Source organism: Bombina bombina, chromosome 4 (genome assembly GCF_027579735.1).
Source record: "Bombina bombina isolate aBomBom1 chromosome 4, aBomBom1.pri, whole genome shotgun sequence".
NCBI lineage: Eukaryota > Metazoa > Chordata > Amphibia > Anura > Bombinatoridae > Bombina > Bombina bombina.
Genome location: NC_069502.1, coordinates 440622767 through 440638805, shown reverse-complemented (window position 1 = coordinate 440638805; position 16039 = coordinate 440622767). Strand labels below are relative to the sequence as shown.

The 16039-nt window shown below is 36.1% G+C and overlaps 1 protein-coding gene and 1 long non-coding RNA gene across 2 annotated transcripts in view; both read right to left on the bottom strand.

Moving 5' to 3' along the window:
- Positions 1-16039, bottom strand: part of LOC128657533 (uncharacterized) — a 162107-nt gene that overhangs the window by 138222 nt on the left and 7846 nt on the right. The window contains exons 2-7 of the mRNA XM_053711906.1: positions 14881-15003; positions 8428-8541; positions 5592-5705; positions 5315-5437; positions 4956-5080; positions 3395-3565 (exon numbers count right to left, since the gene is read on the bottom strand). Coding sequence (XP_053567881.1) covers positions 3395-3565; positions 4956-5080; positions 5315-5437; positions 5592-5705; positions 8428-8541; positions 14881-15003 — 770 coding nt within the window. The remainder of the gene's footprint in view (positions 1-3394; positions 3566-4955; positions 5081-5314; positions 5438-5591; positions 5706-8427; positions 8542-14880; positions 15004-16039) is intronic.
- LOC128656399 (uncharacterized) lies at positions 8447-13837 on the bottom strand. Its single transcript, XR_008402004.1, has 3 exons — positions 13785-13837; positions 12286-12401; positions 8447-8541 (listed from the first exon to the last, which is right to left on the bottom strand). It is a non-coding gene; the product is annotated as an uncharacterized LOC128656399 (long non-coding RNA).

Genomic DNA, 16039 nt, shown 5'->3' with positions numbered 1-16039 from the left:
TTTTAAGAGTGCCCATTACCCTAATCTAAAAAAAAACACCCCAAATCTAAAAAAAAAAACATTACACAAAATAACAAACAAGTTATCCAAAAATAATAAAAATGATTCCTATTCTAATACCCATTTTAAAAAAAAAAACACTCCAAAATAAAAGAAACCTAATCTATAATAAACTACCAATAGCCCTTAAAAGGACCTTTTGTAGGGCATTGCCCTAAAGAAATCAGCTCTTTTTCAAAACAAAAATACAGACCCACTAACATTACAAACCCCCACCCCCCAAACCCACACAAAAAAAAAAAAACTATCTAAAAAAACTAATTTACCCATTGCCCTGAAAATGGCATTTGTATGGGCATGGCCCTTAAAAGGGCATTTAGCTCTTTTAGGAGTGCCCATTACCCTAATCTAAAAAAAAAAAAACACCCAAAAAACCTTAAAAAAACCTAACACTAACCCCTCTTTAGGTACTCACAGTTGCTGAAGTCCATCATGGGACGGGAATCTTCTTTATCCCTGCGGAGGTGGAGCGGTCGATGCGTGGAGGCGGAGGTCCAGGTAAAGGTCCAAGGCGGAGGTCCAGGCGAAGGTCCAAGGCGGAGGTCCAAGGTGGAGGTCCAGGCGGAGGTCCTCTTCATGCGATCGTCTGTCGCACACTGAGGATTGAAATGCAAGGTACCCCTTTTATACTGGGGGTACCATTGCATTCCTATTGGCTGAACATTTTTAATCAGCAATAGGAATTAGGGCTGCTAAAATCCTATTGACTGTTCAAATCAGCCAATAGGATTTAAGCAGCTCTCATTCCTATTGGCTGATTTTAGTGTTTTTTATTTTTTTTGTAATGGTAGGTTTTTTATTTTTTGTAATGATTAGTTTTAGTGTGAGGCAGCTTAGGTTTTATTTCACAGGTAAGTTTGTATTTATTTTAACTAGATAGTTAGTAAATAGTTAATACCTATTTACTAACTAGTCTACCTAGTTAAAATGGTGGTTTAGGGGTTAATAGCTTTATTTAGTGGTAGTGATGTGGGAGGCCAGAGGTTTAGGGGTTAATAACTTTATTTAGTGGTGGCGATGTCGGGGAGCGGCAAAATAGGGGTATAATATTTTTATTATAGTGTGGGCAATGTTGGGGTGCGGGGGAATAGGGGTTAATAACTTTAATATAGTGGTGACGATGTCGGGGAGCGGCGGAATAGGGGTTAATACATTTTATTAGTGGCAGCGATGTCGGGAGCGGCAGATTAGGGGTTAATAACTTTAATATAGCGTTTTGCGATGCGGGACGTCCTTGGTTTAGGGGTTAATAGGTAGTTTATGGGTGTTAGTGTACTTTGTAACACTTTAGTTATGAGTTTTATGTAACAGTTTTGTTGCGTAAAACTCATAACTACTGCTCTCAGATGGCGGTATGGAACTTGTCGTTATAGGGTGTAACGCAAGATTTTTAGCTTCACCGCAAAACTTGTAATAACAGCGCTATGGAAGTCCCATGAAAAAACATGAACATTTTTTAGAGTGTGGGACTGACGTTGCGTTACAGGCTAAAAGGCTTGCGGTACAGCTATACCGACAAGACTTGTAATGGCTGCAGTGCTGTTTTAATGCTGAAATTACCATTTTTTCAGAGTTAAAACACAAATGCACAACTCATAATCTACCTGATAGAAAATAATGTAAATATAGAGGTATATATAGATATGTAGAAATATGTATGTACAATAAAAAGTGCATTACCCTGTAAGTGAAGATCATTGGAATCGTAAATATGTACATTACATATACAGTAAAACACATACATATTTAAATACATATGTACACACATCTATAAATATATACATATATATACACACACTTACACATATTAAGGCATGACTATGTATGCCTATTGTTAAAGCCCTTTGCAGCCCTTTTTTTCAAGCAGCTTCTGTCATCTTGTTGTGTTAAACCCCGTGTACACGGGCCAAAACGTTCCCTTCCAAAATCCTTTCTCTAGCCTTTATTACCCCTCCTATCTAGGATCCCCCTGTACCTCCTTCTCCCTCCTCCCCCCTCACTCCTTCCACCTCCCTGCTACTCTTAGCATACATATTTTCTGTAGTGTAGCCGGTCCCACCTGTTCCTGCCCCTCCTGCCCCCCTCCAGCGATGGGCCGCTAACCCACCTCCCTCCTAACCCTCAAACTCCACCACAATTGGCACCACCGCTGCCCTTGGCAGAGAGGGACACAGAGTGTCCCTCTCTGCTTTGGTACCTCTGCAAGACTATTTCTGCACCGCCCTATTTGTGGGGCATGCAGAAATAGTGCAATCTCGCTACTTTTAGCGAGATTATGGCCAAGAGAGGCCCAGGACAGCAGTGTCGTACAGTGTACGATGCTGGTCCTTAAGGGCTTAACGACCAGCGCCATCCTCACGCTTGTCTCGCGCAGTCTCTATTGTGCATTGGCGCTGGTCGTTGAGGGGTTAAGGCCAGATATGTTTGTCTCGTGCAGTGTCTACTGCGCATAACTGCGTCAGACAAACATACTTGGCTGTTTGAGACATTATAACTTTTTTTTTAAAAATGTCTTTAAATAATTTTTATCAAACAGTGTTTATGTAAGTGTAGATGTACTTTTGCATGTATTTATGTTGTGTTTAATACAGCAAACCTGACGCACATTAAAAAATTTTGTGCTCGAGCAAACACAATTACTTTCAACTCATAATGCGGACCCTATTTCCAGTACGTGCAAAAAGCAGGGAAATACCCTATACAGTTAGCGTACCACTCGTTATCTAGCCCCTAGTATTAGCTGGTGCCTCAGAAAGTGTGCATATAAAAAGATTGTGCGCATTTAGATAATGGAAGTGATTTGATAAGTTTTGTAAAAATGTTTGCTCTATCTGAATCATTAAAGTTTCATTTTGACTTTAGTGAATTGATGAATTGAGAACATGATCTCTCATTTACAGTGAGACACCTTAGCAACCTTATGAACATCTATGAACAAATCATTTCATTAATTCAATACAGTTCCTGTAAAGTTGTACAGATAAGCACAATACATGGGGGCCGAATTATTAAGCTATGGATGCAGGCTAGAGTCTTCAGGCTCTCCGGAAACGTAAGTTAAGAAGCAGTGGTCTTAAGACCACTGCTCCTTAACTCGTCCGCCACCTCTTAGGTCGGATCGGGATGATTGGAGACCCCCTGCCGTGAATCTGCAGGGGGCGGTATTGCACAAGCATTTCACAAGGAATGCTTGTGCAATGATAAATGCTGACATCGTATGCTGTCGGCATTTAACGATGTGGGCCGGATATGATCTGCTATAGCCCCACATTGATAAATCGGCCCCTTAGTCTCAACAATTTGAAGCACACACAAATACACCATTAATTCTTACCCGGTAATATAAGTCCCCATATCCTCTAGAAAAATCAGCATCAGCCCAAAAAACGGCAATCATTGGTTGGGTATACATATCTTGGCTGTAGAATTGGCTATAGGGATAACTATAAACATACATGTAATCATAGGAATAACGTGGAAAAGCAATAACTCCGTTGTCTGTAAACTGAAAAAAAAAAAAACATTAATCAATAAAATAGAAATCTACAGCAGTAAACAAAGTGTAATTTTAAGTACTAATGTGAAGAAGTATATTTCACTGTCCGCTGAATATTTCTTTTATTCTTCTATTTGATTGGACTGACATTACATGTAACAATAAAAGCAACATCAATAAGATACTCCAATGGAAGAAACCCAATCCTAAGGCATAATAAACAGTGTCCAGCACCAATATGCTCAATCGGGTGCACGCTGCAGGGTCCTGTATTCACCCAAATGGATATAGTGTACAAAAGACTGCAGAACCACTTCTTCACAGCAAGGTTATGTATTTATTGGGACACAACCAACAGAGTACAACAACGTTTCGGTCTACATGACCTTAATCATATTGTATAAAACATGATTAAGGTCATGTAGACTGAAACATTGTTGTACTCTGTTGGTTGTGTCCCAATAAATACATAACCTTGCTGTGAAGAAGTGCTGCTGCATTATTTTGTACAACCAATGCATAATAACCAGCAACACAAAATTCCATATTGTGATCTGCCCGGCAGTATCTACTAAGCAAATCTAGTTGACCAACTGACCAGAAAGTGAAGCAAAGTAAAGAATAAAGCAGATAAATGTTTCACTCTATAAATATTTAATAATCAAAGTAGTATTAAAAATATAGGTTTTACCTAGGTTTTATTTTAGCTTAGTTTAACACTTCACTGCAGTCATTGCCAGTAAATTAATTATTTACATATCATATGTATATGCACATAACCTTAATATTAACAAGATCACCCTGAGTGTAGAATACATTTCTATGCGCCAATATATGCAGTGAACAACCTTTTTTTTTTCTTTTTTAGCGATTCAGTCAATAGTGTCTGTATCTGCTGTATCTCAGAACTGTACCTAAACCAATGAAAATGTGAGACTGACAGGTATTCATTATTTTAACAGTAGTCTAATTTGTAAGATTATCCAAAGAAAGAACAGCTCTTATTAGGTTTGTGTAAGACCATTATGTTTCAGGAGATTTCTTGGACAATTCAAGTAAACAACTGGTACAATTATACTTACTATGACAATACTAGATAGGCTGATGTTTAAGAGTCAGTGGGGTTGATCCCAATCCTTTACAAAAACTTATCTAATGATAATTCTATGGGTATTTTTATAGATAAATCAGTTGATACATTTTTCTAAAGGATTGTGATCGACCCTTGAGTGTGTCTTAATGCATCCCTGTATGACCAATAGCAAGCAGTACATATATACATAGTTAGATCACTTGAACAGCCACAGCTCCTGAGAGTGAAGGTACTTGAATGCAGTGTGTGCCTAATGAAAAATACAACCCTGAACACATGCAAGTTCATGTCTTCTTTATTACTTACATATAAGTTGCTGTAAAACTTAGAGCCAAAGGGAAATCCTGTAGAAACACTGATCATGGGAGAAGTGAAGTCCTTATATCGCTGGGTTATTCTAAAGTCACTTCTGTAGTCAAATAGTCGGTTTTCTGAAATAGTTTTTAAACTGAGAATTAATTTCTCAAAGTATTGTGTTCTGCTGTTAAATGAAGTGGTTATGCTGTTGTTATGGTCTTCCGTCTGTATTCTTAACTAAGATAGGTTAATTTAAGGATTACCAAAGCATTATGATATCATTGTAAACATGGTACTAGATGTTAAGATTACAGATAACAACATACACAAATAGCCCTGTCTCAGTGACAAGCATGAACAAGTCTCACCTTTACATGTAAATCCATTTCCGATATACCCATTTATACAGGTACATGTATATGATCCCTCAGTGTTTAAACAGGTAGCCTTAGGATGACATCTACTGAGTCCATTTGTACATTCATTTACATCTATAAAACAAAATGTTTGGTTAAGCCTTATCAAAAATGTAATTGTTGCCTAAGCAGCCAAAAGATATTGGGTGGGAATAACATGAGAGCTTTCACAACATTACATTTATAGAAAATATATAGTTCATATTAAGAAGTTAATAAGAGGCGTTACCTTCTTCACATGTTCTCCCTCTCCAGTTCACTGGACACCAACACGAGAAGTCATTAACTCGGTCAATGCAGAATCCTCCATGCTTGCAGGGGGCACTGCTGCATTCATTAATATCTGAAATGATAATAGTGCACATATAGAACACTTATACAAATCATATCCTTCTGATCTGCAACTCAGATACATACAAAGTATTACATTAATATTCATACATACTTCTATTTATTATACTAAGGAATTTTATAAGATTGTATTAATTATTATTCTTATCAAGCCCAGAAATGGCCTTATTCTCCAACCATGACCTCAGTCTCTGTTCTGTGGTGGGTTTCTCTGATCCTGTGTTCCTGCTTGAATATACTACAGTTCCAGTACAGGTCTAACTGCCTGCTTGTGTTCTTGTCGCTGTTGCAGCTCTTGACTGCTGTTCTACTATACAATCCAAGCCACCTATCTCCCAAAGTCCTTTCATGCAAAGTACAACTCACCTGTGTTCTGTTCCTGGTCAACTGCAGTTACAGTTACCAACCAACATTTCAGACTTGCATGGCTGTAGTTTAACTTACCTGTGTTCCTGCAATTATTTTGCTGCAGTTCGACTCACTTTTGTTTCTTCCTTACTTTGCTGCAGTTCAATTCATTCATGTTTCCACCTTGCTTTGCTGAAATTCCTCTCACCTATGTTTGAGCCATGCTTTTACTGAAACTCTACTCACCTATGTTTAAGCCTTGCCATGCTAAATCTTAACCCACCTGTGTTTCAGCCTTGCAATGGTAAATCTCAACCCACCTGTGTTTCAGCCTTGCTCTGCTGTAGTTCAACTGAACTGTCTTTAAGCCAAATTATTAACCAGAGTTCCTGTTTTTCTGAACCGTGTTCAAGTTACAGACTCCCAACCTGATTTCCTTCTCTCTGTTTTGTATTTCAGTCAGATACCTGTGATCTTACTCAATGAGTTCTACACTTTATTATTGCTTTCTGAGTTTCTGATACATATGTTTACCTCTGCACTCACATCAGTCCTAAACTGCAACTAAATAAACCTTTGTTTCTATTAGTCTTGTATTATCTTTGCATTATCATTGTGAAGCCATGAACTCAGTTCTAGTCATTGACACTTCTTCCTCTGGGTGCCAAAACCTTTATCAGTATTTAAAGGGACATTGCACACTAGATTTTTCTTTGCATAAATGTTTTGTAGATGATCTATTTATATAGCCCATCTGATAGTGTTTTTGTAATAATGTATAGTTTTGCTTTTTTTTAACAACATTGTGCTGATTTTAAGACTCCTAACCAAGCCCCAAAGTGTCAGAGGTATACAAACGTTTACAGACTCCTGCTGGCTCCTGTTTGTGTAATTTGTCTTTTCGTATGCAAGGAAGGGGGAGGGGGGTGTCTGTTCTTCCTGCATTCCTAGACACTTTCACTGGGTGTCCCAGCCTAACCTCATCAACAGCGCTAAACTGTGCGCTTCTAAGTACATTTTTAAAAAGTTTAAATACTGGATTTTTAGACCAGTATCTGTGCATATTCTTCTATATAGTAGTGTCTATTACATGAAGTTATATGAAAAGTGGTGTATACTGTCCCTTTAAATGTGATACTGCTTTATTAACAGAAAACAGATTCCTTCGTTTTAAATATGTATTTTTTACCTAGTTTGGCACACAAAATAGTGGTGGGCAGTGAATGAAATAGAAAAATATTTAAAGAAGGTGTTTTGGGGATCAATGGAATGGATGTGTTTTTGGTGTAAAAAATGTGGTGGTGGTTGTGCTTGTAGTAGAATATTCCATAGATTGCATGAAGCATTACAATGATTCAATATTTGATTAACATGATGTTTTTATGAATAGAGGTGAACATTTTATAATAAGATTGAGAACATAATATAGATTATAAACAGTTTTTTCACAATTAGACACAGCTAGTTCACGTGTGCCATCGATAAAGCAATTCCCATTCCAAAAAACTTTAAACCAAATGCAAAAATATTGTATAGCTGCTTGGATATTTGTTTTGTTTTTTTTTATCAATTTTAATGTCATTACAAATAATATGTGACGCAGTTAAATCAATTTAAACAAAGACAAGAGTTCCGAACGTATGATTTTTCAGAGCTTTTTTCTTCAAGTATGCAAGACCATGATTAATATACAAAATACTATAAGAAACAGGCAAATCTCAGGCTTTTCATATCGGTTTCGCAAGGATGACAGCTAATTAATTTAATACTGATGGTGCCCGCCTAATAACTCTGAATATAGTTTATTTTTCCCTTTGACTAACAGTGTATTAATTCATGTCAGTAGAGATTTCATGCAATTTTGATAAATGTTTTATTTAGAACATTTAAAACTCCAAACACGTAATCCAATTAGAAGATCAGATTTAAATTGTGTACAAATTGCAAACACTTTTCATCTAAGCATGACCAAGAACATAAACACTGACAGAAAGCCACACATACACACACAACCAAAATAAATGCCACTTGATACAGCTTAAAATGTGTTTTCAGTAGATGCAAGGTGCTGGATTTTAAAAGACAAAAATTATATGATATTGCTAAGTGTTTTCTGATTGTTTGGAATTGTGTGTAAAATTGTTCCCATGCAAGGGAGAGGATCATCTTTTCATAGCACAAATTTATTTGGAAAAAAATTGATTAATTGGTTTTAACAAGATTTTCAAACAATTTGAAATGAGTTTGAATTTAAAAAACATTTTTCAAGGAAATTTGGTTGAAGTAGTGCCCAGTGCATTTTACCAGACATACTAATATGAGGATTGCATACCGCATGTTGTAATTATTACCCAGGCATAACTTACCTATCTCACAGAACCTGCCGGTATAGCCAGGCGCACAGGAGCAGGAGAATGCATTCACCAAGTTATTGCAGATGGCACCGTTCCTACAGGGACTGCTCAAGCACTCATTAATATCTAAAGGATGGGAATAAAATATTGGTCATTTATAAAAATATAAAAACTGGAAACTAATGCTTGAAGATAAATATAAAATGAAATAACAGATACAATCAAGAAGGCGCATCCCCCCTATAACTGTAGGCTTATTGCTATATTATGCATGCTTTAGGAGTTCATTAATTTCCCATTAATTCATCAGTCTCCACCACTTCTGCTGAAAGTGAAAACCTTGCATCTTTTTGTAAATGACTTCTGCACCTGTGATCCTGACCCCCTGTTCTGGAGTTATTGTTTTACTGTCATATTTAAACACACAAAGGTTCAAACTATTAGATAATTGTAATATTTATGGGACAAAAAACAGAACGGTGATGGTAAATCCTGAGTTTAGCGACGAGGCTGCACACTTTTTTATAAAGTGATGACTGAAAGTGCTATTTGTTTTTAGTGATGGTAAAATCCTAACGTTTTTGAAGGAGGATTGTGTCAGATAAATTGACTTCTTTTGATTATGTAACTAAAGGGACAGTCTACTTGATAATGTTTATTGTTTAAAAATATAGCTTATCCCTTTATTACCCATCCCCAGTTTTGCATAACAACACTGTTATATTAATACATTTTTTACCTCTGTGATTACCTTGCATCTAAGTCTCTGCAGACTGCTACCTTATTTCAGTTCTTTTCACAGACTTGTATAAATAATTAAATAACTCCATAGGAGTGATGACAATTTTATCTATATGGCACACATGAACTAGCGGTGTCTAATTGTGCAAAAACTGTAAAAATCCACTGAGATAAGGGAAGCCTTCAAGGGCTTAGAAATTAGCATATGAGCCTATCTAGGTTTAGCTTTCAACAAAGAATAATAAGAGACAAAGCAAATTTGATAATAAAAGTAAATTGGAAAGTTGTTTAAAATTGCATGACCTATCTGAATCAGTCTGCAGAAGGTAATAAAGAGATTATCTATCTTTTTAAACAATAACAATTCTGGAGTAAACTGTCCCTTTATAAAGCTTAGGCTAAAAGTGTTTTCACAGAAACAGCTACACCAGAACCAGAGTTCATGACCTCAAGTTGAAGGTTAAAGGTTCAGAAGTAATTTATGGAAGCACTTATTCAGACATAGGGTAGTTAAATAATGCAATAAACTTAGTGGTGGTAAAACACTAGCTCTCTAAGGGACATCAAGAATGCATGGGCTATACATAAAACTATTAACTACAAAAACAAATGTAATGGTGCACAAAAAAGGATAAAAGTCCCAGGTAATCACGGTAGTAATTATAAGAAATAATAAAATACAAAAACAAATGTGATGGTGCACAAAAGGATAAAAGTCCCAGGTAATCACCGGTAGTAATATAAGAAATAATAAAATACAAAAAAAAATAAGATGGTGCACAAAAAGGATAAAAGTCCCAGGTAATCACGGTAGTAATATAAGAAATAATAAAATACAAAAACAAATGTGATGGTGCACAAAAAAGGATAAAAGTCCAAGGTAAACACGATGGTAATAGCAGGTGAACCTCAGGGGAAAAAAGGAGAAACACATATAGGGCTAGATTTATCAAAGCTGAGGCGGACATGGGCGCATATACATGCCCCTGTACGCCTCAGCTCGCCTGTGGCCGGGCGAAATTACCCGCATGTAATCACCATTGCACACTAGCACAATTTTGCTCTTGCGTGCAATCCCGCCCCCTGCCCGCGCCAATCACGCGCGGACAGGAGCTGTCAATCTCCTCGTCGGACTCGGACCGCAGAGATTGAATTTCGCCACCTTAGAGGTGGTGAAGAGCTTAGGGAAGCGGCGTCTGGTGACCGCTGCTTGCGAAATTACGGAGAACAAGTTCTTGTGAGAACTTGCAGCTGCAGGGTTTTGATAAATCGAGCCCATAGTGAAGTTCTGTGGTTATGTGAAATTTACTGTCCCAATCATAGACTACTACAAACAAAAGACTGTGTGTATCACAATGTCCAATGAAGACTAACAGAGCAATCATTGGACATAGTGATATAAACAGTCTTTTGCTTGCAGTAGTTGGGACAGTCTCATTATATGCCTTGTGACTTGTTTTTAATAATTTTGTCATACTTTTTACCCCACTTCTGATTCATCCTTTGGAGCTGGAACATCATTCTTTGCCTTGCCATCCTATTAGGAGCTTCCTGTGTCTGTATATCTAGAGCTTGATATTGAAGCTCTAGACAATGTGAGTACCTTTTCTAGGTTTTGCTATAAATTTCACAGAACTATATGTGTATCTTCTTTTTTTCCCTGAGGTTCACCTGCTGAGCATTACCACTGTGATTATCTGGAACTTTTAGCCTTTTTTGTGCACCATCACATTTGTTTTTGTATTTTATTATTTCTTATATTGTGATTTAAGCAAGTTTATATATTGTTTTTTTTATAAAACTATTAACTATTTAAGCTTAAAGAAAATATGAGCAGACTTGTTCGGCCTATTGGTCTAATCTGCTATCATAATCTATATTTTTGTATGTAGCTCAGGGGAATATATATTATTATACATTTAGGGCTAGATTACAAGTGAGCGCAAGCGTTTTTTGCGCACGCGATATTGTGTTTTTGTGATACGTTTGAATTGCGCTTATATTACAAGCTGTTTACCCTCTAAGGCAAGTTTTGTGAACAGCCCTGCAGTGAAACAGTTCATTAAAGCATTTAGCAAAACACTATACAATGCAGACTGCAAGGTATGGTTTCCTTATTAACTGTTTCACTGCTGGGCTGCTCACAAAACTGAGCTTTAGCGGGAACACTGATTACAAGTTGAGTGAAATCCTACCGCAATATCAAAGCTGTAGTTAACTGTATTGCTAAACTAAAAGGTTGCACAAAACACATCAAAAATACATAAATAAGTACAGTTTCATTCATAATAACACCATCTAATAAAAATTATGTTTAAAAATATTGCAGAAAAAAAGTTATAAGGGATCAAAGATATGATATCTCGGATAATAGGAAAAAAAGGAACCAAAGGGCTTTAAATTGAGATACATACATATACATGTCTAAAAATGTATTTGTATGTATATATATAAATGTTTAACTGTGTATATACTGTAAATATTTCACATTCCAATGTTCTCCACATAGTAGAATATGTTCTAAGTATTTTTAAATAGATATTCCTATATACAGTATATATATATCTGTATATATCTATACCTATATATTATAATTATATATATATATACACACCATATATATATATATATATATATATATATATATTTATATTTATTTATATAGGTATAAATATATATTTGTTTAAAAATACATCAGATATATGTAGAACTATTTATTTATTGAAAAAACATATATTGCGCTATGTAAGAACATTGAACATATGAAATATTCATATTTTTATGTTAGGTTAGTGCAACTGCAAAAAATGCGATTGTGTGTTTGCGCAAATGTCGTGTGTTAGTTTTTTCTCACCATTGACTTCTATGGGGGAATACGTGAAAGTTCATGCAATATTTGACGTCTTAGATTTATGCGCTAGTCGGGTTACCGCTTGCACAAAATACGTTTTTTTTTTTTTAACTTGTACTATGAGCACAACCTACTAGCGCAAAAAGCTTAACTCTAGCGGAGTTTTTGCGATCACGAAATGCAATATACCACCTCAACTTGTAATTTAGTCCTTAGTACCAATAAGAAATCTAGAAGTTACTAGGGATTTTTCTTCTACAAATTTTTTTTCGCCTTACCTTGGTCACAATTTTGTCCTGTGTATCCTGATGCACATGAACAAAACATAACTTCCTAAGGTATTTATACATTGTCCATTTACACAGGGGCTTGCTGAGAAGACATTCGTTAACATCTAAAATAGAAAATACATTGAGTATTGAGATCAGGATGAAATATAACAATAAGCAATCAGGAAGCTACGTAGGAGCATTACATATAGAGTGTTCCTCCCTTGCTATGGGAGTTATATGCTATAAAATTTCTTGAGCCATATTATTGAGGAATTATTGAGGAACAATATGGTGTAAAAACAAAGTTACCTCTTTTATTTTTAAACAAATTATTTATTTTATTGTGTGCTTAAACCCTTTATAAGAGTTAAAATATATTAATTTTATTGTGTGTTTATAAGAGTTAAAATATATTTATTTTATTGTGTGTTTACAAGAGTTAATATATATATTTAGAGCTCCTCTGTAACACAGTATAGAGTTTTAAAACTTGAAAATATGTGTCAAGAATACACTGATGAGCTTTAAACTGAATTGTTATATACAATCTACTGAAATGCAGCACAGTTTGCTGTTGACAAAGTTAAACATTCTTTGTAGAGAGGTTTTACTTTGAAAAGCATGTGCTCCATATAAGAAGCAGCGCATGCAGCTTTGTAGCGCCTTCCACTGCATCTTAACCTGCTATGCCAGCTATAAAGTGGTGTTCCACAATCCTCCTGGCTATCTCCAACCAGGGAGATTAACAGCCCCTGGTGATTGGCCATGTGCGAGTAATGGGCGGTGTTGCACAAGCAGCAGCTTGTGCAATGATAAATGCAAGCATCGAATTGCTGACTGCTAGCCATGATGCTGTGCAGACAGAGGAAGAGATGTCCACTCTTTTCCGCCTGGTCTTTATTAAATCTAGCCCTATATCAAGTTGTAACATGGGTAATATTAATAAAGTATATATCATATCTTTAAACAGTGCCCATTTTATTAGATTGAATTGAGCACTGGCAAATTGCAGGGATCAGTGTCACTGACATTCACATATAACAAATGCTATTTTGATGGATTTAACAGCATAACTGATGACTTCATGGGGTATATTTATTAAAGTACGGACGGACATGATACAATGTAACATATCATGTCCGCTGCACATCGATAAATGCCGACAGCATCGCTATCAGCATTTATCATTGCACCAGCAGTTCTTGTGAAGTGCTGGTGCAATGCACGCCCCTGCAGATTAGTGGCCAATCCGCCGCTAGCAGGGAGTGTCAATCATACCAACAAATCATATTCGACTCGGGGTGATTTCTGTCCGCCGCCTCAGAGCAGGCCCAGAGAAGTTATGGACTGCAGCAGTACTCTTTAGACCGAGCTGTCTCGTGTCCGGCAAGCATAAAGGCTCGCCGGAAACACTGGGTGCATCACGCTCCATACGGAGCTTGATTAAATTGACCCCCCTGGTGTAAATCACAAACTTTGAAGATGAAAGAGACTTCAAGTTTTACCATCAGAGCAAGTTGATCCAGTCCAGCCCCTCTTTACATAGACATGTATAAGAATCCTTCTGTATTAAGAGGTACCCTGCCTGGAACAAGGATTGTTTTGTAGACATTCATTCACATCTAAAAAGAAATACAAAACAATGACAGCTTTGAGTATTTATTTTCCATTCAGTTATTATTATGTATATTATGAATGTACGGTATATACTGTACAGACAGATCAACAGAGTAAGACACTATATACAGAGGGCTGATTTATCCCCATACAGAGACAGTTACTAGATGATATTCTAGTTGTGAGTTAAACAACTGGTACTAAACAACAACAAAATCTACCATATTTAAAAAAAAAAAAAAAAAGTTTTTGTTTTTTTGTACTGGTAGTAGTTAGGTTTGCATTAGGATTTTTTTCTAAGCCATATTTCTATTATTCACTATATACAGATCTGTATACATGTATGTGTGTATATATTTGTACTTCACTGAACTGTACACATTTGACAATACAAAGGAACAACAATGGTAGAAAACAGTAGAAATGAAATGTCTGCCTGGAGGGTTTATGTATCAGACACACCTTGATTACATTTGGGTCCTTTCCACCCTGCCTCACAGTTGCATGTAAAGCTGTAAACTTCAGTAACGCATTTGCCGTGACTGATGGAGCTGCCTTTGCAGTAGTCGATTTCCTTGAAAAATAAATATAAATAAATAATAATAATGCAGCCACCCAGTTGTAAAAGTTTTGGACACATAAAAAAGAGTAAAAATAAAACTTCATCTTACTTTTGCATTTATGTTTATCCTTTGATCTGGTTCGAAGCTCACTTTACAGGAGCAGGAATAACCACCAATGGTGTTTGCACACTTTTGCTCACAGGTTTTTGCCAGATTGACACTCATCAATATCTGAAACAAACAGTGTTTTAGGTATTATAGTGGAATAGAGATTCTCCAGTTCCCTTGAGAACCTGAATTAGAAACACTGCTATATCATATTTATATCTTCAACTCTAACTAAGTAAAAGCCACAACAGCAAATACCTACCTTTTTCTATATATTGTAATATTGAACTGTGCACAATTAACCAAAACATACCTAAACACAACATCTCAGCAGAGTCCGGAACAAAGCCATCATTACATTTGCATGCAGCGATAAAAGTGCCAGATTTAAAGTAGCACTGACCACTGGCACAAAGCAGGTTGCAGGTTTTAAGGCCTATTGAAAAAAGGTAATGGATGAAGCAGGTGTCATACAGAACATTCAGACACAATTGTATTTATTATTCTGTCCTCAATGCATTGTTATCTTGGTGCTTTCACTGGACATAAAAATTACATTTTGCTTAAAGAGACATTGCAAAATATCAGAAGACCATAGATCATTGTGTGCAAAGAAACAAAAAGTAGTAGGGATGATGGCTTATTTTGGCCTTACTCACTTATTTGTAACTAATCTGATGACAGAAGAACTATGTGTCCTACATTTATGACTCCCAACCTTTAGAAACATTATTTTTATTAAAGGAGAGGCAGTATGAAGCATTATTTTACATTTACTGTAGAAAGGTGCCGTTAATCGTGTGCTTCAGCATATCGTTACTTAAATATGTCTTATTATAATCTATATATCTGTACTATACTAGTTCCCATTCTATACTTGTTGAAACCCAGCATAATGTAAGATCTGATGGTCTCTTAAAACTATTATATAGTAGACTATCTAGAAGACCTCAGCATATTTGTTTAATATCTTTTGTTTTTAAGAGCAGGGTAGAAAAGGTGACACTGGTTTAAAATATATATATATATATATATATATATATTATTTTTTTTTTAACAAACCCCTTTTATTTTTCTATGAGAGGCTATAGCTGGTGAGTCAATCACAAGCTGGCATATATGCATATGCTTCAATCTCTGACCATATCCTAATCTGGAACAAGAGGTGGATGTCCTAGTAGTGGCAATTTGACTACATGTATAACCCTTTGAAGAAGTTAAAGGGACAGTCTACACCTTAGTCATCTTAAAGTCTTACTTTAGAGTAAGCTGCAAATAGCTTCCTGTGTCTTTTCTATATCACGCAATGGTAAAAAAAAGTTATTTCATAAATAGCTGTCAAGCTCCGCCCACTGATGACATCACCGATCTGAGCTCGCATAGTGGGTCCAAATCACAAAAAAGGCTCACTAGTTGGATTCCAACCAGACTGTCAATGCTTATCAGCAGAGTGTCTAGATGTAGCCCAATCA